Source organism: Myiozetetes cayanensis, unplaced genomic scaffold (assembly GCF_022539395.1).
Source record: "Myiozetetes cayanensis isolate MyiCay16 unplaced genomic scaffold, myiCay2020 scf19, whole genome shotgun sequence".
In the NCBI taxonomy this organism is placed as follows: Eukaryota; Metazoa; Chordata; class Aves; order Passeriformes; family Tyrannidae; genus Myiozetetes; species Myiozetetes cayanensis.
This window is the reverse complement of record NW_026087400.1, coordinates 1,240,081-1,262,821: the sequence shown is the minus strand read 5'-3', so window position 1 is coordinate 1,262,821 and position 22,741 is coordinate 1,240,081. Positions and strand designations below refer to the sequence as shown.

Sequence of the window (22,741 nt, the reverse complement as noted above, 5' to 3'; positions counted from 1 at the left end):
CCCCCAAAGACGAGTCCCTTGTCACCAAAGTGAGCAACACCTCCTCCTCCCCAAGCTGCCCTCTCCCAGAGCATGCTGCAGGAGATAGAAGATACTAACATGTCTTCATCCCGTGCAGGATGTGGCAAGAGAGGAAGAACTTGGTCCCAGAGCAACGGCAGTGGCAGAGGGAAGCTCTCTGATGGAAAATGAACCCTGCTGCAGCCTGGCAGGGCTGGATGTCCCAGAGTGGGAACCAGCAGCAAGCAGGGACAGAGGGGCAGCTGATGAGATGGGAGGGCTGGAGCGAGCTGGCTATCCTGCAGCCCTCCCAGGCTGGAGGCAGGAGCAGCTCCAGGGAGGGGAGGCAGCAACACCCATGAGATGGTCTGAGCTCCCCACACGGCTCCACACTGAGCTGTGCCATGGCTCTACAACCAGGTTCTGTACAACAGCCTCCCAAACCTCCCCCCAGCCCACTGCCAGCAGAAACAGCCCTCCCCTTATCTCTAGCACTAAAGAAAAGGGATATAGTCACATTTCTGGACAAAGAGCCTTCCTTTTGGTAGGAGCGGGTTGCATCAGAAAGAAAAAGCTGACCCCAGATCCACCTCCCTCGTCATGTAAGAGAAAAACCCCACAAATTACCCTCTGGTTACATGAAAACCAGATCCACCCTTTAAGTGATTTAAAACTGAAACTTCATCCAAGCCTCATTTACCCACTGATGGATAGGGTGTTGTAACATGTAAGGATAAGGACACCCTGGAACAGGCTCTGAGGGTTGCAAAATCACCACCTCCAGAGGATTTTTGGAAAGATGTAAAACTGATTAAATAAAAACATTAAAAAAAAAAAAAGCTGTCAAAAAGGAAATTTAGCCAGATTACCTTCCAAGATGGGTTTACTGGGGACAGCCTCCAAGCAAACACCCACCCCCTCAACAGGTATTGCTGGATGTTTGTGACAGCCACATGGTCACTGCCAGCCCAGCCTGACCTCAGCTGGCTGACACGGTCTGATCCTGCCCCAGGGCAGCGGAAAAGCCTCCAGCCTACTCACTCTGGCAAAGAAAAAGAGGTTAAAAAAAGAGTCTTCCTGCTATTTAACATTGTGGATCCCACTGAGCACAGCCATGTGGTCATCCCCAGGCTTCCCATCACTGGAAGGGGCACTGGGAGGTCAGGTCCGCAGGGAGAAAGAGGAAAGAGACACATGTGCATGTAAAAAATACGGAAAATCTATTATGCAACAGCATGAAGAATAAAGTAGCACCTTATCCCTCTTAATATTTCAGTGGAAATCCCCCTGAAACGCATATTGTGGCAGCAGTGGGTGTCAGGAGCTGCAGGAGGATGCAGGAGGATGCCAGTCCCCTTCGGCACGCCCAGGTCAGCCCTGCCCGGTGTGCTGCACTCCCGCCCGGCTCTGCCGCTGCAACCCAACACCCCTGGGCAAGAACAGCCCCACAGCACTCCCCGAGCCGGGGAGCACTAAGTGCTTCTCTGGACGGGGGCCAGAGCCCTCAGCACCTCCCAGCCTGGAGCCCTTCCCTGCTCATCGAGCCCCTGCCACGCTCCGTGGCCCTTCCCTGCAGGGCTGGGGCAGGAACGGGCACAGGCACCGCCCCAGCTGGCACTGGCTGGACTGCAGGAATCACGGTGGCTCTTAGGACGTGCACGCTGCCCCCATAACGAACACAAACCGTGGCGTCCTGCCCTCTGCATCCCCTCTGCCAGAAGCCGAGCGCTCACCCCAAGCGATGAGGAACAGATTCCAGAGGGAATAGCTGTGTGTCTCACACTACCATTGGTTCTCAGAGTGACAGCAGCTCAGCCTCTCGACCCCACGAGCTTTCCCTTAATCGACACAGGAACAGGGAATTGAATGTCTCTGCTCAGAGAGAGGTTACTGCATCCCCCTCTCCTGCCATCAGCGCTGCTCAGCATCAGCTATCAGGTTTCCAGAGGACAAGCCCATGCCATTAGCAGATGGCTTATCCAGACAGGACAACAAGAAACCAGCTGAGGCCTCTCATTTGACCTTAACTGGTTTTTCAGAGGGCAGGAGGCCTGGCTGAGGCATCCAAACACCAAACCAGCAGTGCCCTGCGCCCCAGCACATCCCTCACACCCTATGAACTAAAAAAGGCCATGCTGCCCTTTCAGTGAGACACCAAAATCCCTGTAAAAAGCTCTCTCACTCCCACTGCTGTACCAGGGAGGGACACAGCCACCCTGGTGTCCAGGGGACCACTGGGGCCCACTGCTCTTGTTGCTGCAACACACAGGTACTTCTGCCTCGGGAGAAGGTGCAGGCAAAGCTGTTTTCCCCTCCAGACTCAGCAGTGCCTCAGGTTGCTCCAGCAAAGTGCTTCATCTCACCTGCATCAGCCAACAGCAGTTTTTCCTCTGAGCCAGTGCACTTTGCTATGAAGAACTGTTGCAACAGCTCTACCCCAGAAGGAGCAACATCCATGCAGAGCACACCTGGGAGAGGAGATGCTGGGGGAAAAAACAGCTTGATGGGCTGGAGATGAGACAACAGGGAGCTCCTGATGAGCCAGCAGGACTGGGACCAGCCTGGATCCCGACTCAGATCCTGGCTCACCTCTCAGACATCCCTGTCACTCAGTGTGGAGCAGGAGGCTTTGGCAGAGAGCTGGCACACCACCCTGGGAGCTGGCACACCACCCTGGGAGCTGGCACCTGGGCAGATGTGCTGGCAGAGTGCACTGGGCAGCCCACACAGGGACCTGCCAGCTGCTCTGCGGGCACTGGCGCTTCCTGCCCCTGCCTCCCCCGTGCCCCTGGGTCACATGTCCTGTGGCTTCTGAGCTCCTCTTCCTCCCTCCCCTGCTGCCCCCCCCAAATCCTTATCGAGTGCAGAGGAAGCCAGAGGAGATGTGCAGGGAGATAGGAGACTGAGCTGCTGCACTGCCGTGCAGGACGTGAGGAGCCTCCCTTCCCTCCTCCATCCCACACATATCCACGCTAGCAGGGAGGCAGAGTCCTGCCCAGACATCACTCAGCTTCTGCAGGGCTCTCCCCAGGCTGCCCCACACCCGGCTGCTTTGCCAGCATCGTGGTGCCTCACGCAGGTGGCCTTCAAGAGCTCTCAAACATCCTCCCGGCACAAGAAGCAAAGGCAGCTGTGGGCTGGCAGCTGCCTGTCCTGTGTCGTCAGCACATCTCTCTGGCTGAAAGAAAAACACGAGTGAAAAAACCAATGCTGATCCCCCAGGCGAGTGAAGCAGGACGCTGCCCTCACAGCCCCTGTGCCAGATGGCAAACATCAGGCCAGGGCCCAGCAATCCCCCTCCTGGGGTGCTTTGAGGCTCCCTCTTGTCCTCCACAGAAATCTGGTCTGTGTGAAGCTGTGGGGTTTTTGTCCCAAATCCCAAGCTGGGCATCCAGGGCTGCTGGTCGTACCCACCCCCACATGCGAGGCTGCACCCATGAGAGCCCTGGACTTGCTGCACCAGATGAAATCAGGCTGGCAGCAGCCACTGGAGCGACCCTTCAGTCATCAGCCCAGTCTGTTTGAGAGGCACAAGCTTCCACTGACTCAACTGGAAAGGGGAAGCTTGGCACTGGTGCTCTGGACAGCCTGTCTAGGGAAGGCTCCACAAGCCCAAGGTGACCTTTTCCTGGTGTGGCATCGTGGGTTCCATCCCCCTCAGCCCTGCCTGGCTGAGAAATGTAAAGACCACAGGGTAGCACCGTAAACTGGAAGGAGGAGGGGATGAAGACCTGGGAGCACAGCTCCTCCATCCTGCCTCTGCCCCCTCCCTCCCTCCAGGCTGGACAGAGCTGGAAGGAGAGCAGAGAGGCAGCACAGTGGCAGATCGATGGGCACCGACACAGAGCTGTGTCTCAGTATGGAAGAGGGTGAGAGGCTTGAGAAAGCTGCTCCTCAGACAGCTGTGCCCTGTGGAAGGGCCCAGCAGGGAGCCCTTCTGTGAAACATCTCCATATCCTTCTCCTGGACCTTAGAGGGTCACTGATGACCCCAGGCTCAGACAGGTGGAGTGCTCCTACCCACTGCCAGCACGGGGAAGGGGATGGGATCAAGCAGACTGGCAGGACAGAAGGGCAGAGAGGGAATCCAGCAGTTCCTGAGTGTACAGCTCACAGCCTGACAGCCAGGAGCTCGGCAGGGCCAATGAGGAAGCCCTGGCAGATGTGGATTTGGGGACCTGAGTGTCCAACAGCAGCAAGCTCTCCTTGGAGCATTTTGGGGATTTTTGCACTCAACAAAGGTGTCTTCTTGACTCTTTCATGCCCAGGGAGTCACACCCTGTCACAAAACAAATGAAGACAAGAGTGACCACACACTGTCCCCGGGACAGGGCACAGAGGCGAGGAGTGAAAACTGAAGGACAGAAAAGATTTGTCACACTGGCAGCAAATGCCAGCGGTGTTTGGATGCCGTGACTCAGTCCTCACCCACCCCCCCACACCACACAGCCGAGTTTCCGTGACAGCCATTTAACAGCAGAGATGACTGCTGGCCAGCACAGGGGCAGCAGGGAAAGGGCTTGTTCCCATCCCCACCAGGGCCTGAGCGCCTCGGTGTCAGGGTGACGCTGGGAGGAGAAGGACGGGATAAAGATCCCATCTGCTGCTGAGCCCTCGAGGTCACCACAACAGCCCGACCTCTTCCTGCCCCGCGCTCAACCCAAAAACTGCTCTGAGACAGCACAGGCCGAGTACTTGCCAGATGTGATTTCCAGATGTGTGTCCCCCCCCCATCTCCCTGTGTGCCCCTGAGGACTGGACCTTCTCCAATAACGCAGGGAGGCACCTCCTCGTGTCACCTCCTCATGTCACCTCCTCCTCGGGCTCTCCTTGTGAGTTCCTTCCACCCACCGTGACAGGAACCAGAGCCGGAGTTCCCAGAGGGGCTGCTGTGAAATCAAACCTGCTCCTGTCACAGAGTGGCTACAAATGGAAACAGCGACTCTCCCCTTTCCACCGGCTTTGCTGTATCTGCACTGACCACAGTTAGTGACTGACTGTGCTGGCTTCACCTCCCACTGTCCAGGCAAGGTTTTGGTGGCTACCCAGCCAACAGCCCCTCCTGACAGCCCCGTCCAGCTGCAAAGGCCCAGGCACTGAGCAGGCACCACCCAAGCCACGCAGGTGCCACCATTTCCAGTCTACGTGGGAGAAGCAGGAGCCCGTGGTGATGGCGTGAAACCACTTGGGACTGTTTTTTCATTAATGACCTCACCTGGCATTTATTTGGTCCCCAGCACTGGAGACCTACTGCTGCCTGCACACCAACCCTCTGCATGGTTCACACCAAACCCCACGTACCAACGCTCCAAAATTTCACACCCTCATCTCCAGATCTCTTCATAACATGTCCCAGGGCCTGAGCTGCTGGGGGGGTTACAGGGACCACACTCCAACCAGCACCAAGACCTCGAGAACAGGCTGACATGAGGCATTACAGGACATGTGAGACATAGAAGAAGGAAAAAAAAAACCAACAAAACCCAATTTCTGCTGCTTTGTTGGGGGACAGAGCCAAGCTGTGCCCCAGCAGAGCCAACTCCCCACTAAGCCTGGCACCACTTGGGGTCTGCTCTGGGGCCTTCAGGGACGAGCTTTTTGGTCCTCTGAAGTTGAGGAGAGATGTGAGCACGGATCAGCAGGACAAAGACCGCAGGCTCCAAGGAGAAGGGAGGTGTCCAAAGGACCCTGAGATCCTGGCCAGAGGTACCAGAGGTGGGTGAGTGATGCCTGCAGGATTAGTACCTGAGCACAGCAGCTCTGAGGCAGCAGGCTCTGTGTTCTGCTCCAATGAGCCCAGGAGCAGGAGAGCCTCATGCCAAGAAGGACCATGACAGGCAGTGCCCAAATGCTCAGCAAACAAACCGGGTCAGTCCCCACCTCCCTGCCAGCTGGGAAGCAGATTTATGGGGCACAGGGCAGGGAGCCAAGGGGGAGAAAGTCCTCTCGGACATCCTGTGCTCCCAACGTGGCCAAGTTCCCACCTGCAGCCACCCCATTACCTGACCTGGGCTGACGCCTCCACCCTCAGAGAGGGTGAGGAGGAGGAGAAGGGATGAAGGATGCAAGAGGGATGTCCTTTAATCACCACACCATCAGCACTTCTGGGAGCAAGTAAACAGGAAAAAGGCTCTCCAGCAGCTGCCCCAGCCAGCTCCCTGTGGAGCACAGCCTGCAGTGACAGCCTTCCCTGACATCCCCTCTCCTGATGATTTCCAACCCTGGCCGGTCTGGCCGTAGCTCCGGGAGGTGCTCAAAGGGAGCAGGATGGGGCTCTGCACCAGGCAATCCCAGAAGAGGAGCACAGCACACTTCAGACTGAACCAGAGGAGTTCCAGCAGGGATGGAGAGCAGGACAGCCGTGTTGGAGCAGCTCCTGCTGACCGGAGGCAGCGGAGCAGCCACAGCATCACTGCGTGCTGTCCAGAGCACAGAGACCCTCCCACACCCACCCCACAGGCACCAGGACCCTGGCAGTGCAGGGGTCAGACCACACATCCAGCTCCAGGGGGATGGGGTTTGGAGCTAGAGGGAAAAGGCAAGGCAAGGCAACCCCTGACCCTGGGGACAATTCATGGGTCACTCCCCTAGACCATGGGTGAGCAGACAACAGAGGCAGGAAGGCAGGAGTCCTGCACACACCCCCAGAGAGATAAAGGCTGAGAGCAGAGGCTGAACTACAAACATGAGGCAGCCCCAGACTCGATGATTCCATGTGTCACAGCACGGGAAAAAGAAAAAAAAAAAGTCATATTCCAAGAAAAAGAAAATAAAGGTGTTTGTAATGGGTTGGGCAGCAAACATGACCTGTAAGACACAGTCCTGCCCCTTCTGCCAGGGCTGTTGGCCATTCTATCCCTAAGGCCAGCAGGCAAAGTCAGCTCAGGACAGCATCTCACAGCACAGCAGCTCACGTGCTGGACCACAGCCTTCCCTGGGACAGTCTCAAAGCAGTGCCAGGGGCAGCCAGGCGTGCTCTGGGGCACCCTCTTGACAGCGCCAGAAAACACTGACCAAAACCACAGAACCACAAATGTTTGCAAACACAAGGGAGGAGCTGCAGAGGAATACAAGGGAGAGATCCATGCCAGACTCTGGAAGGCTTTCCACAGCTCCCCAGCCAGCCCCAGGTCAGGGCCCCCAGTTCCAAATCAGGCTGAAGAGCCACCAGACCACAGGGGCAGCAGAGATGGAGCTGAAAAGCAGCTTGAAAATCACTGAGATTTCAGAGTTCAGGCTGGCAGCATCTTAAAGCACTGCTGATTTCTACAGATTTAGAGTGAGCCAGCTTCTGCTAGAGACACCAGCCCATGGCATTTGGGTGCTCAGGGTGCTCCACAGTCCCAAGCCTTCCCACTGTCCAGTATATCCCAGTGTTTGATATGTGACAGGATTGTATCAAGAGGCAAAGGCACCCAGGGATAAGGACACCTGGGGCAGGAAGGATGAGCCTGGCAGAGCCAGAAGCAGACAGCCCTGCCTGCAGCTCCAAGTGGTGGGGCATCTTCAGAAAGACCAAAAATTCTCAGAAATTAGGAAGTTTCTCAGTTGAATCGATGTCAAAAAGCTTTTTCCACGTAAAACAGCTCTTTGTGCAACGTAAGAACACTCAAAACCTAAAAGCTAAAACTATTTCAAAGGACAGCCTTCCCCAGCACTGCAGAGTCCCGCTGGGGATGGCTGCTGTCACTGTGTCCCTTCCCCAGGGCTCTCCCCACTCTGGGAGACACCCTGTCAGCACTGCCTGATGTGACACCTCCGGCAGAGAAACCGCTCGGAACAGATGAGCAGGGAAAGCCGTGACATCACCCACCCCTGCGAGGCAGGGCAGTCACTGGCAGAGGGTGTGCTAGATCTGATCTCATGTGTGACACCAGCAGCAAACACTGCAACCCAGCGAGCTCACCAGCCCCAGGTTTGCTGGGACAGCTGCGGGTTTCTGTGGGCATCCCTGCATGTCAGGCACCACGTCACCTTCTCCAGACAGCTCCATGTACCTCCTGAACACACAGGCCTTTCTCCCTCCATCCTTCTCTAACTAGGTTTCCCTCCAGTTGCTCCACTTCAGCATCATCTTCCACCTACCAGTCTCCAAGCCTTTCTGACCAAGGGAAGGGGGAGGATGTCTGGGGGGTAACTTCTCAAAAACATTGTAAGGACTTGAAAAGTAAAAAGTCTTCTCCAGTGACTTCAGACATTTCCTTTTACTGTGTGATGAGGTTCAACCAATGGTTTAAAGTCAGAGCTGCTCGGGTTTTCTGTGCTCAAAGCCCCACACCTCCTCACCACACACTGCAAGCTCTTCCTGGACTCCCCACACCCTCCTTCACTGGGAACCCTACATGGGGTCCCACCAAACCTGCAACAGCTCGGGAACAGGGACACAGCACAGGGACTGCAGCCCTGCCAGGCACCATCACACAGCCCTGGGCCCAGACCACCAGCCCAGCTCTTGGCTGACCCAACACTGAGCCCAGACTGCCACTGCTGGCCCCCTCAGCTAACAAACCACAGCCCAGCCAGCACTGTGCCCAACAATGGGCTGATCTGGAAGAGGTCTCACAGCTCCTGCCAGCCAGTGCCATGGCCAGGATGAAATGCTCAGCACAAAACTGCCACCCAGCCCCAGCAGCACCCCACTTTGGCAGACACAGAGGAGTTGGATGCACAGAGTCAAGTGTGCTCCACTGCCAGCAGCTTCTGAAGCTGCCATCCACAGGTCAAGCTGCTGCAGCTTGTATGGGCAGAACTCAAGCAGAAGTTTGTGATATAGCCAAAGCTGCAAGGCAGTCACAACTGAGCACCCGTTCTGAGAGCTCCTGCTCCACCCCAAGTGTTGGCAAGTCCTACATCCCGGACAGGCTGCCCATCATGGTGCTGTGCTTTCACCTGGGTCTGTCCCCAAGGGACACAACAGTCCCACTGCTCTCTGGAGGGGAAGGTCCCAGCCAAAAGCAGTGCTCGAGTTCCCAGGAACACACGAGTGCCATGAAGACTGCGCCACTGGGCAACTCAGTGGTCAAACCTGCTGTGCCACACGCAGAGCTCGGGGGCAGAGACCTGAGCACTGCCCAGGGACAGGGACTTCAGCACTGACTCCCACCAAGGCTGCAGAGGAGCCTGTCCTCCTCTGTCTGCAATCTGTAAGCTATGCAGGAGGTGCCAGCCTGCTCACACAGGCCACGGGGCTGACAGTCACCACGGGGCTGACGGCCACGGTGTCTTGGGGATGTTTGCCATCAGATAATAGAGCCCAGCAAAGGCTCTGAGATAAGGATGACCATCCCTGCTGTGCAGGCAAGAGAGCAGTAAAGGGATCACAGACTGGGTTGGGCAACTCCTGGCTCAGCTCTGAGATGGGGCACATTAAAAGTCCTGTAAGAAATCCCACCACAAAACCGCCGCAGGGATGGGAGGTGATGGAGATGAGCACTGTCACCTCTTTGCACGAGCTCTGCCCAGCCAGATGTTCAGATCCAGCTTACTCAGGTGCTCCTTTGGCCACACATGGTGTCCAGCCAACAGGCAGGGAGAAAGCCAAGCCCTGAAAAACGTGGAGTGCTCAGGCCCTTGATGTAGGTGAGAAGCAATCAGTCCAAGAACACCCAAAACCTCTCCAGCACATTTTAATTAGTGGGTTTGAACCCCATGAGCCAATTCCTTCCTCGTGGCTGACTGGAAGGTGAAGGAACCAGAGAGATGGACAACACAGGTGCAGGTACCACAGGGGAGCACCCAACTCTCAGCTGGCCAACCTCCAGCTGCTCTCCAGAGAAGCTTTTCTTTGTTACAGAGAAGCTGTTGAGATGCCAAGGCAGGAGGCAATTTTTGATGTGTCTCACTACTGCATGAGTAGGGGGTCTTCTCTATTCCTGGAAGATGCTACCAAGAAGAAAAAGGGGCTGACAGAGGGCTGTGAAGCGAGGGGAGAGGCTGTTTCAGTCTGGAGGTGAAGGCAGAGCAGAGCTCACTTGCCTTCCCCTGTGTGACACAAATACCCTTGTGAGCAGGAAGGGGACTGGTAACGACACAAAAAACCCGCACCCGAGAAACTCCCACGGCAGAGCCCCAGCACGGGCAGCTTTAACCATCCCAGCAGTCACAGCCACACTGTCCCCCTTCCAGCCCAACCCTTCTGCAGCCCCCTGCTCAAGGCACCTCAGAGACAGCTCCCTCCTCCCAGCTGCATCTGTGGGTGGTGGGGCAGGGGGGACCCACCCCACACCCCTCCAGGAGCTGCTCTGGTTTATCCTTCAAAGCCTTTCCTGGCTTGCTCCCTTCTCAAGAGCCCCAAGTCCCTCGGTTTAAGCAAAAGAATATAAGTAAAAAAGAAAAAGCTGCACCTTGGTGGGCTAATGAAAGAGGCAGGTACTTAGAATGGCTGAGGCAGGTACCAGTCACACTTCACAGCCACTTTGCATTAATATTTTACAGCCTCTTTCTTCTCTTTTACACAAGCGACGCTTTTCTGCACCTCCGCGGGACTGAGCTCATTTCACGGAAAGCAAGATTGCAACCAGGGCTTTTTTGGAGGTAGTTTTTTTCTCCTCTCTCTCCCCTATAAAACAAACATCTGCTCCAAATTTTCAGCTCACTCTCTGAGCAAACTCTCTGAATTTTCTGACGTGTTTCAAGGCAAACAGATCAATTAGAAGCTGGCCTATAGCCCCCCAGCACACGAAGGTAAGCACACGAGACCCTTTTATATTAAAATACTTAACACAGGAAGTTAAAAAAATATAAATGCATAAAAGACAACCGACTAGAGGGATTAGCTCTACTTTGCTTTGGGTGATTAACAAGAAGAATAGAAAATTATTAGCGTTCTTCCCATCGTAGCAGCCAGGCCCTCTGCAGAGTTGATTAGCAAGAAAGCAATGCATTGGTAATTAGGGCTGGCTGGAACCCTTTGGATAAAAACAAATATTAATTGAAAAAAAATGCCCTTTTTTTGGCACAAACTAGGATTGCATTTTTCAGTTTCAGTTTTGAAAAAAGCACAGGGGAAGGGGGTGAGTGCTTTCCAAAGGGAAAGGCTTCCCGCACAGGGAAGCTCCCCCCTCCTCCCCAGCCCTCAGCTCGGGGAGAGCCTCAGCGCTCTGGATGAAGAGCTTAACCCAGAGCAGGCGCCGGGTGCTGTCCAGGAGAAGAGGCTCTTCATCAGGGACCCAGCTGGCTGCAGGCCCTGCCGTGCTCCCGGAGGGGAGCCGTGGGGGACACACACGCTGGCCATCAGCACACAAAGGTCACCCTTCATGCAGCGCTCACAAAGCGCTACACAAGGGTCACAGAGCAGGGCACCACCAAGGCTGTCACACCAGCAAGGGCTCCCCCCGCTCGGCACCCCAGCACCTCCCAGCTCAGGGGCCAGCCAGGCTGGTTGGCTGCCTGTACATCTACAAGCACTTGGGTGATGTCACCCAAGGCCTTTAAGACCACTGAGTCCAAGCATTTACCCAGCACTGCCAGGTCCACCACTAAACCATATCCCCAGGTTCCACACCTACACAAGCTCCTCCCCAGTCAGCATCCCCCTGGTCCAACCTCCCTGATGTGAGGAGATGATGATGCACACGAAGGGCTTTGTCCTTAAGTGCCAAAAGTTCCTTTCACAGGAACAGCTCAGACCCTGCTTGCTTCAATAAGTAACTGGAAATAAAGGATGGCCCATCACCCCTGGGCAAAGCAGTGCAGCCAGTGGAGAGATCACAAGTATTGGCAGACCAGCACATGCAGATCCTGGGGTTCCAGCTGCTCCTTGACATCTCCCACAGCGATGACCCCTTCCTGGGCTGCAGCCACAGGGGCTGTGCTCCTCCCAACAGGGTCAGCCACAGAGCCAAGTCCCCCAGCACTGCCCACCCCAGACAAACACACATCTCCTTTCTGCACAGCCCCCCAGGCACAGAGCAAGGAGCACAGATCCTCTGTGCTTGGTGTTCACAGAGACAGGCACCTCTCCAGTACATGGCCTGTCACCCAATGTGCCTCGAGTCCAAGACCTCTGTGTGGGATACACTGGGGATACTCACCCCTTCTGAAACGGATAAAAACCCGGGATCACTCCTACTTAAACAACTACCTTGTGTCCAGGGTGGTCTGAAGCTCCCTGGTGGTCTCCACGTCTCAAGAAACACATAAACATCTGCTACAGACCCATGAACATCACACATCCAGTTTTTGACCTGAAAACCCCCAGACTTTGTCCAGTGGAGATGCTGTTCCAAGGGGATGAGCCAGGAGGGGAACACCTCAGTGTATTTGCCATGTGAAGTGGAGCTGTCACACACCTGGCTTTTCCCAGGCATCCTTTTTCTGCCCAGAAAGCACATCCAGATAAAAATAGGGAAGCTGGCCAAGAACCCAGTACTGCTGGCCATCGATCCAGTGGCTTTGCCTTGCCTGCCTAGATACACAGTCACTATTTGTGTACACAAGTTGCCATTTCCACCTAGAGCTCCCACACTTCTGTCCAGGAAGTGTTAAAGTGAAGAGCTCTGCTCCTCAGCCCTGCGAAGGAAGAGGGGCAAGGGGAGGGGACTGAGGACAGGGTGAGATGCTCAGGTGCAGAGAGGAGGCCATGGAGAAAGCATCCAGCATCAAAGAGATGAGGCTGAAGGCATGGCAGTTCTTCAGGCTGATGTCCTCTGTCTGCAGCGTGGCCCACCTTCCCCTTGGGAGGGTCACACACACTGTGGGAACACCACATGTGTTGGGAGGCACACAGAGGGAGCCCAGAGCCCATGGCCACCAGCTGGACAACTCACCTATGGATGGTAGAGGAGCCCCAAGTAATTTTTCCACTGTGACATTAAAAGACTATCATCGTTACCCACACAGTTCTGGTATAGAAGTCAAAGTTCTCTAAATTTCCCCCAGGTTAAGGTCCCAGCTTACAGGGGTGTGCTTTGGTCTGCCCCCAGGAACAATCACCCATTCACACACTGGGGGGGAACCTCTGTTCCACCACTTACATCACGTTTCCTTCATTCACATCCCCTCTTCCTCCCCTCCAGCCCCAAACAGAGCCCTCATCCCGTTCCTGTAGTGCATGTGGGGGTGGGAAGGGCCGTTCAAGAGAAAGAGCAGCAACCTGGGAAACCAACACCGCGGTGCAAAGTTTCCCAGTGCGGGGCATCCCTGCTCTCGCCTCCTTCGCCACCCGTCTTTGTGGTTTGACACTCAGGTTTCTTACGCACCCTTTCCTGTGCCCCCCTCATTCCAGAGGTCCTGCTCGGGAACCCGCAGCCCCCGCGGTGCTGCCCGAACAGCCCCCGCTCCGAGGAGGGGGTGCGGGACCGGCCCCACGCTCCCCTCACCCCGTGCCATCACCACCCTTTCCGCGGGGAACGCGGAAGACGACGGAACTACAACATTTTGGGTTGGTTTTCCTACTTTTTGCCTTTTCCGTTCCATCTCATCTGTTGCTCCGAGGTGCAACCGCAAAAGGGCTCACACCAGCCCTGCCTCCCTCCGAGGCTCCCCGCAGCTTTTAGGTGCTGTTGGGCCAAGGCACCCCCCGGGAAAACACCTCGTTTATCCCAGGGGAAGTTCGGTGCCGAAGAAGGATGCGGAAAGTTGGGAGGCGGCGCTGGGCGGGGGCAGCGGCGGTACCGACCCGCGCATCCCCCGCACATCGTGCGGCCGGGGCCGGCCCCGCGCCGGGACCCGGAGCCCCCTGCGCCCCCCGGGCTGCCCGCGGGCAGATGCTGAGCACGGAGAGCCGGGGAGTTAATTCTTTTCCCTTTTTCCCCTTCCTCCTCGCCACCCAGCCCCCGCCGCTCCCCGAACGGCGGCTCCAGCCCCGCACCCACCGCCCCGAGGGAGCGCAGCCCCTCTCGCCCCGCTCCCCGCCAGGGTCCCCCTCAGCCCCGCACTCACCGGCCCCCTCGACCTTCTCGGAGCCGCGGCTCCAGGTGACCTGCCGCGTCTCCAGCTTCACCTGGAAAGTTTTCCGCTCGGGTCGCTGCGACTTTTTGGAGTAGAAGAGGGTCATGACGGTGCCCACCTCCAGGCTGCGGCAGAGCTGCACCGCCTCCGCCTCGCTGGGCGCGCCGGGGCCGCCGCCCGGCCCGGCCGCCATCGGCGCGGCGAACAAAGGGGAGCGGAGCGCCCGAGCCCCGCCGCGCCCCGCGCTCTGCGCCCGGGAGGAGCGGGGAGAGCGGCGGGGAGGAGCGAGGAGGGAGGAGGGAAGGAGGGAGGGAGGGAAGGAGGAGGGAGGGAAGGGGCGGGCCCTGCAGGGGCGGGGCGCGCAGCGCGGGGGTCTGCGGGGGTCGCGGAGCGGGGTGATGCGAACTGCGGGGCCGGGGGGTGACAGAGCATCCCCGCGGGGTGGGCAGGGGGCAGCCTGGACCCCGCTTGCCGGTGCTGCAGACCCCCCAGCACGCCTGGGGTACCGGCGTGCCCCGCAGCCCCAGCACGCCTGGGGTGCCGCCCCGCAGCCCCAGCACGCCTGGGGTGCCGGCGTGCCCCGCACCCCCAGCACGCCTGGGGTGCCGGCGTGCCCCGCACCCCCAGCACGCCTGGGGTGCCGCCCCGCACCCCACACCAGGGCCCCGGTCCCGGCGTGCCGCTCCCCCCACGGCGCAGGACACCGCGGGGCCCGGCACCCACAGCAGGGTTCGTGTGGCACGTGTGGGGGCCCAGCTCTGCATCCTGGTGGCCTTTCCCGCGGGCAGACCCCTCGGTGTGGCTTCCCGACGGTGCCCCGTCTGTGTTTGCAGTTTCCTCCGCGTACATCCCAGCTGGATCCGTGCTGCCATGGAGAGCGGGATGGGACTTGAAGGGCAGCCCGTGGGTCTCTGGACAGCCTTCAGCCCCTCTCTGGCCCCGGCTGGAGACCACACAAAAGCAGGGTTAGTGAGGGGATAAGTGGTTGAATTGGGAAGCGTTTCAGAGCAGTTTGCTCCATTCATGTGGTTAAAGCCGCAGTTTCCCTTTCTGCTGCCACTGACCTTCCTCCCCGTGCCCTCCACTCCATCAGGACACCCCAGGACACGCTGGGCACTCAGGTGTCCCGGGCTGGGGACAGAGCCCAGTGGCATCTCTGACCCTGACAGGCGATGACTGCCAAGGGCAAGCACAGCCCTGCTGCAGGTGAGGTTGGAGGGGATGTACCCAAGAAGGAATGCACAGGTACATGATGTATGTATAAAATATATACACACACATACATACACACGTGTGTCCACAGGCCCAGGGCAAGGCAGCCTGTGCTGAGCAGCCTTTATCTCACACCCCAGCTCATTTTCTAAGTGAGGGGCCCCCATCCCCAAGTGCCCCCCACAGATGAGCAGCTCCCTCTGTCCCTACTGCTTCCCTCGCCTCCAAAGGGACACGCTGGAGCACACACATGCACACACACGTGCACACACACATGCACACACATGAAAGAGCCCTACGAGGTTGTTTAGGATCACACCCAGTGTCTGGGCAGCAAAAAGGCAAGGACACACCAGGGTAAGCCCCTAAACCTGCCCTGATAGAAACGAGCACTGTAAGGGCTGACAGGACGCTGGGGACAAGCTCAGCTGAGCCAGAGCCACTGGAGTCTGTGCTTGGTGTTGGCACAGGACTCTCAGCCACATTCTCTCCGGGGTGAGGCACCGTGGAAGTCGCTCGTGGCCTGTGGAATGGCCTCGCCCGGGACCAGCAGGAAGCAGCCAGCTCCCAGTGGTCTTAAAATAGCTGAGCATTATGGGCACACCCTTGTTTTTGAGGGCAAAACCTGAGAAGGGAGCACGGCCATCGAAGAAGCAGAAAAGGTAACTCCCTCACTGCCAGATCCTGCCTGTTGTGCTGAAGGAGAGCACGGCGTGTCCCCAGCTCCAGAGCCTGGCTGGGGCTGCTGCGTGCAGGATGTGGTTTGCAGTGAGGTGTCTGCAAGGGATATTTTTTCTTCTCCAGGTTTGACTAATCACCTTTTAGCCTTGCATTAGCTCTCCATGTCCGAGATGCTGCACACCAAGGAATTTCATCATTTCATTTGACAGCACATGAAACCACCTTGGTGGGCCTGCTGCCTGCCAGCGCTGTTTGGTGGTCCCAGCTCCTGTATCTTCCAGGCTGTGGGCAATCATCCTTCATCCCTCAAGGCAGCAAAACTTCCATTACATTCCTGGTTTTGATTCCCTGGATCGTGTTCAGCATGCGGCTGTGAAGGGCTGGGGGTTCTGCAATCTCCCCTTTGCAAACACCTTTGGGGAAAATGGGATTTTCCCCTCTGAGTGGCCCCAGCACCTTCCCCCTTCACAGTTCCAAATCACGGGATGCCATCCCCCATATCCTGCAGGATTCATGGAGCAGCTGCATCCTCCCACCAGGAACAGACTAACAGCCAGGTGACCTCTGACGTAAGGACAGCCCCTGGCCATGCTCAAGGGCTGGGGAGCAAAATCCAGGGCAAGAGCACTCTGAGGCCACCCCACAGGCAAGTGTGGGGGTCCTTGCAGCTCAGTGTCCCTCTGACACCAGTGTGTGGGAATGGACACGTCTCTGTCCTGCCCTGGGGACCATTCATTGATAGAAGGAGCCCAATCCTCATCCGAGCAAGGGGTGCTTGGCATCTTGCGACCCCCTGGGAGAGGTGCCCCACTCAAGGTCATTCATTCCTGCCTGCTCTGCACTGCCTGGGGTGGGTAAACGTGACATCAGCCCGTGGGCTGAGAAAACCACCATCAGGGAAGAGCTTCCCTGGTGCTGCAGGCAGCAGGATCTGGAAAAGCAGCAGGGAAGGCGGCGCGGAGTCACCTCCTGCCCGGGCTGGTGTTGGCAGACGCAGAGCAGTGTTTTGCCGGCGATGGAAAGCAGACCCGCCTGGGGCTGTGGAGCTGCTGCGGAGGCTGGCGCGGCGCCCGCCGTGCCGCACGCTCTGCGAGGAGCTGGGCAAAGCTGTGCCCGCAGGCAGGGCTGCCTCTGCCTCCCCCACACCCTCCTGCCCCTCACAGGCACTGCGAGATCCCTCTGGATGACAACCAGCACCTGACGGGAAACCCACTGCAGCTCCAGGTTCCCTGTGCCCGCTCCCTCCTGTTGCACAGGGAGCACAGGCTTTTTTAATATCCTGGATTCACCTGGTTTCAATTTCCAACCCTGGAATCCTGTAAGACGTCAAGGGGGATGGGGCTGCATCCTGCAGGGTTTGCAGCCTCCCCCTGGCTGTCAGGCCCTGCCCATGGGCTCACAATGCACAAGATCCAGTTTCAGCCTACAGTTTGCCCCCTCCACTGGCCACGTCACCACTGCCTCAGTTTCCCTGGCTGCCAGACAAGCTTTGCCGTGGGGCAGGAAAACAGGACTGGGGTGGTGGCACTGGGACAGTGAGGATGGGCACAAAACGGGATGTGGCACATTTGTGGCCAGTTCCCTGTTTGCACAGTGAGTCAATGAGGTCTGGGAATTGTCCATGAAAGTGTGGGCTGTGTGGTCCTCACCCTGCTGTGCCACAGACAAAACCACAGAGTAACCCCTCCCTGGGTCCCTGCCCGGGACAGAGCCAGGGGGGTATTTCCTTGCTGACAGGGAGAGGCACAGCACACTCAGACATCAGCCTGGCCTCACGCCCCAGGCCTGGCCAGGGCACTCTGCCGTGCCCAGGGAGAGAGAGGATCTGCCAGCAGCGACGCTGGGGTGGGAGATCCTTCTGTGGGAGCACATCCCTTCCCACTCCATTCAACATTCCCCTGCTCAGCGGTGCAGGGTATGGGAATTTACTTGGGCCAGGTCTGAGGCTGTATAAATAGAAAGGATATTTTTACAGGCTGCATTGTTCCAGGCACGGGCAGGTCGGGAGCACAATGAGCCCCTTTCCCTCTCTGCTGGCATTTTCTCGGCTGCACCTTGGAAAGGCCCCAGAGAGTAAACGGCGACTGCTGCCAAGCTGCGAGTTTGTGCAGCCACAACAAAGCGCCTCCAAGCTCGCAGCGGGCAGCAGGAAGCCCCGCTCGGGGCTGGCTGCCCAGAGGCTCCTCAGCTGCCTCGGCCACCCTCGGGGGTTTGGGAGCCCACCCCCAGCACTGGGGTCACCGGGAGGTCCTCGTGGAGGAGCCAGGGCCCATGTCTGCTCCAGATCCTAAAGGACACCAGGCCTGGGCTGCTCTCAGTGCCAAGGAGATGGAGGCATCCACAGCCTCATCATCCACGTCCTTGCCCAGCCCCCTGCCCTTCCCAGCCACGTGTCTCACTGAGGATCTGGCTACACGACCACACAACCTTCCCCAGAGCCCCCGTGACTGCACACAGGCAGCACTGAGAGCTACCTGAGAAGCAAGGGCAGCTTTAGCAGCTGTGGGAAGTGTCACCCCTTCCCAGAGCCACGGCCACGGGATGCATTTCAGACCCCCGGCATCATCAACCCACACTGTCCTCAACAAAACCCCGACAAAGACACAACTACTGGGTCAATCCCAACCCAGCTGGCCCTTGCCCTGGCCTCAGCATCCCCTGCTGTAAACACAGTGCCCAGCCCACCATCTGCCCCAGCAACCACGGGGACCTCACAGCCCGGGGCCGGAGGTGAAGGAACACACAGACACCAACACTCAGTTAAGTTGTAGGAATTTATTTTAAATAACCTACAGTTGATTAAAAGGGAATTCATGATAAAAATAGAAGATACTTGTTGAGGAAAGGCTGCAGGAAATGGTCTTGCACACACACTAAGCTAACAATGCCTCTAAGACTAATGATTATAGCAAAAAAAGGTTTCACATTAAAATTCTGCTTTTTACTTTTTTAAAATTTTTTTACACAATTACAAAAGAAAAAAATAAAAGCCCTAAAATCTTGATTATTTTCCTTTTTGGACCAATGCTCATTTCCCTCGAAATTCATTGACCTGTGAAACTTCTTTTTACACAATAAAATCTTTCAAGTAAAAGAGAGGAGTGGGGCTTAGAAAAAAAGGGGGAAAAAGGTAAAACAGTCTGACAAACCTAAAAAGTAGATAATTCTGGAAGTGTACAGAGCGTGTTCAGAACAAAGGGTGATGGGAATGTCATTTGTTTCCAATTTCACTTGTCCTCAAATTCCACACACGTCTCCCCATCACACGGCCCCCTCCCCCCACCCACTCCCCAAATCTACACGATCTTTAAGATCAAGAAAGAAAACTGTTTAAATATTTTAAAATAATTAAAAGAAATAAAAATTCACATTTAAAAAAAGGAACACTCAAGTCAGGAGGCCGATTTCCCATCAGAATTTGCTCTGAACAAATGTGGTGGATATTTGTAATTCATGTTCCAATGCCACGACTGTTTCAAGTGACAAATTGAAAAAGATTTGGGTATTTCCATGACTATAGTGACAGCTGTAACAGGTGCGTTGGGTTCCTTAAATTTTGTTTATTTGTTAAATTCTGAAATGGGGTGGGAGGGGGAGGGGAAGGGCAGGGGTTAAGGAGTCCATTTTCTATTAAAATATAGAAGTTATTGCAAAACCCTAACTGTAAAAACGCACCAATATAATTGGATTTTGTATACAGTAGCTAAAGATTCCCACGCTCTCAGTGTGATGGTGAATTTGCCTGGCGGAAGGTTGACAAATCCCCCATCCACTTGCCCTGCCTCAAGAGAAAAACCACACAAACCAGACAGCTAGAATTTGGATCTCTGAAACATTTTTAAATAAGTTGTCCATAGGACAACTGGCTCAGCTCCTTTAGGATATTTCCAGGTTATGCTTTCTGCAAGATGTTGGCTGTTTTATCTGATGCTCACTTGCCCCTTTCCTCCCCCTTCCCCAGCATCCAAGGACAAGTAAGGCTCACAGTTTATCAATCTCCCTAAAAACCAGGCTACTCCCTTTTCCCATAAAATTCAGCTCAATAAAAACAGGTTAAAACTCATAGTCCTCCTCTGCCATGTCGATAGCCCAGGCAAATTTCTCTCGTTGGGTTTTGTTATAAATCTTCTCTATAGGAATTCCCCACTTCTTACACCTGCAGGAGAGGAGATGCTGTTAGAGCTGGAGATGAAAGGGAAGGCCAGAGACACTGCCCTTGGCCACAGCCCTCACCTGCTATGTGGGGGGACACGACAGAAGGGAGGGGGTGGAGGGGATCCCCCCAGCACAGCCCAGGCAGGTGCTTACCAAGCAACAGAGATTCTGGGGTCCAGATAGTTGAGTTTGGAGGTGCCCAAAGCGATCTGCTTGTTCTCCTCCCTATCTGTAGCCTGAACCTCCAGCTTCATCAGTTGCTCCTCAATCCTCTGCACTGCTTTCTTCTTGCTCTCCACCGTCCTGGGGTGGGAAGGAACAAATCATTGGACTCCTAAAACCCTGCCAGCCCTGTGGGAACTCAAAGGGACTCTGCTCAAGGTAAGCAATGCCACCAACCACACAGGGCAGCTGTGTCAGCACAGATGGTGACACAAAACACTCAGCACATGCAATTAAGAACTGACATTTTCGAAGAGGTAGAGCAGGAATCTTAAGCAGCAATTTTGTTTTAAAAGGTTGGAAGCAACAGCCTGAACTGTTCTGATGCTACACCCACTCCCAAAGCAGCCCATCTATCCCTCAGGAACAGTCACGCTGTGATCCTGCTCTCAGAGCTCCCATAACTCAGCACCCCTGGGGCTGCTCTGCAGAGCCCACACGGAGCCCATCGTCTGCTCCGTGGGCTTCCCACGGGGACAGCGGAACTCAGGGAGGGGCCTGGGCATTAACTGTGTAACTGCTGCTCCCCAGCCAGCCAGCAGAGCTGCACACGGGCTCATGGGCAGCACTGGGGGGGAGCTCTGGTGGGCTCAGCTCCGGGGGCTGGGCACGAGTGACCACGTCAGGACCCGCAGTGTCAGACCAGCCCTGGGGTGGCCACTTCTTCATGCACAGAAGGAAGAGGGGAACAGATGGCCTTCCCAAATCACAGGCCAGGAGAATGGAATACAGGGAGAAGGACCCCTTCTGGGAGCATTGCAAAGCCCAGCAACACCAGCCTTACTTTTTAGATTTCTCATCCCTCCGGACCTTGGCATCAGCTTTGGCGCTTTTCAGTTCCCTCCTGGCATCAGCTAATTGCTCCTTCTTGGCATCAATCTAGGAGAGGCAAAACCAGACAGCAGCACTGTGAACAAGCTGCTGACAGCTGTGGTGGACGCCCCTGGGCAGCATGACCAGGGAGTGAAGTTCGTGACCAGGTCCAGACTCTACCAGGGGTCAGAGCCAGTCCTGCAGACCAGTGAGGCTGCTGGCCCTTCACTGCTGCCCAGCCCAGCGTGGGAGAGATGCCCCAGGGCCCCCTCACTGCACAAGACAAGGTGTGCTGGGAGCTTTCTAATGCAGCTACAACCAAGCAGGCAAAGGAAGTGACTTGGTCTGGCCTGGCCAACAGCCCCTCCAGGCAGCTCGTCTGCCTTCTCTGTATCCTGCCAGTACCTCTCATGGCAACACAGAAGGATGATCCCTGATCCCTCAGCAGGAATCAGCCCCAAATCCTACACGCTGAAAGGTGTTAAGGCTTCAGGCAGTTCTTCCCCAGTAAGTTTAGGATTCAGGGAGATTTAGCATTTTGCAGCCCCTGTTCAACCATCCCCAAGCTCTAGGATCTAGGGTGGAGGCAGCCATGTTAGGTGTTATGGAAGCAGGGGACACTGCAGTGCCAAACCAGAACTCCTTATTGTGAAGGTTATTCTAAAGCCAGACCAGGAACAGACCTAACCCCTCTGGACCTCATGGCCTTCACCAGAAACAATCTGCAAAGGAAGAGGTCGAGTCAGAGGGGCATAATGTACTATGTGCACACTGACAGGGGCCTGAGAGCCACACAGCATGGGTGGATGCTCACTCCAGGTTCTTTAGGGGACACAGATCAGAGCTAGAGACTGCTGCTTTGGGGTTTCAATGGCAGCAGAACACACAGCTATGGGATGAAGGGCAGACAAAGGGTCTGGTCTTGTTCTTTACAAATAAAAGACAACTCACACGGTCCCTTCCAGCTCACTGCTCCTCTCCAAGCAGGCCCATCTCTGATGCAGCACTACCTAAATCCTGACAGGGAAAAGCAGGCTCTGCTTCCATTTCACCCCAAGTGAAAGGAGTGCTGACTCCCAAGACACAGGACGTGGAGCCCTGCCCCGACCCCAGTGCTGGCAGGGGGGAGGTACCTTGCTCTGCAGGTTCATCATGGACTTCTCGAAGGTTTTGGGCGGAGCTCTCTGGTGGTTACACAGGATGGCCACCGCTCTGTTGGCACGGTTGTAGGACAGGATCTTTGCTGGGATGTTGTCGTCGGCTGGGAAGGACGGCAAGGTGGTGAATGTGTGGGCTCTCCAGGGTGTGCAGCCCCAGCCCGGGCCCCAGTGCCTGCAGGACTGACCCGACCCTCCCCTCCCCTGCCACGGGCCAGCTCAACATTGCATCGAGTTACAGTCCCAGGAGCCCGACCATCCAGCCTGGACCCAAACTCCTTCTGGCAGGTTTTTTATTCATCACCACATCTGTCAGCTCAAGAGAGGGGAAGCACAGCCATGCTCAGAGCAGAGGACAGCAGGCCCATACTGCCCAGGACACCTCTGGCCTTCACAGATCCAACGTGCCCACTCTGTAAGCAGCTCTTACAGAGGGTTGTGAAAGAGCAGCCAAAAAACATGGGGCTGTTACAGATGCACCTGCCTTGCCTGTCCTCTACAGCCCCTTACAATTCACAGAAAGCAAACAGATTTGGTAAGGGACAGGTCATAACCTAGCAGGAACACCCTGGTGTGCTCACCGGTCAGCTCCTCCCTGCCCCAGTGATGGGC

The 22,741-nt window shown here is 56.2% G+C and overlaps 2 protein-coding genes across 3 annotated transcripts in view; both read right to left on the bottom strand.

The window, feature by feature from the left end:
- Positions 1–14,133, bottom strand: part of PLCG1 (phospholipase C gamma 1) — a 40,031-nt gene extending 25,898 nt beyond the window's left edge. For both annotated transcript variants that reach the window (XM_050313578.1, XM_050313579.1), the window contains exon 1: positions 13,881–14,133. In XM_050313578.1, the coding sequence (XP_050169535.1) occupies positions 13,881–14,082 (202 nt within the window). In that variant the 5' untranslated portion in view covers positions 14,083–14,133. The remainder of the gene's footprint in view (positions 1–13,880) is intronic.
- A 4,409-nt stretch (positions 14,134–18,542) lies between these two features.
- The window catches only part of TOP1 (DNA topoisomerase I), a 63,485-nt gene continuing 59,286 nt past the window's right edge, over positions 18,543–22,741 (bottom strand). The window contains exons 18-21 of the mRNA XM_050313582.1: positions 22,106–22,233; positions 20,944–21,038; positions 20,091–20,240; positions 18,543–19,938 (exon numbers count right to left, since the gene is read on the bottom strand). Coding sequence (XP_050169539.1) covers positions 19,836–19,938; positions 20,091–20,240; positions 20,944–21,038; positions 22,106–22,233 — 476 coding nt within the window. The 3' untranslated portion in view covers positions 18,543–19,835. The remainder of the gene's footprint in view (positions 19,939–20,090; positions 20,241–20,943; positions 21,039–22,105; positions 22,234–22,741) is intronic.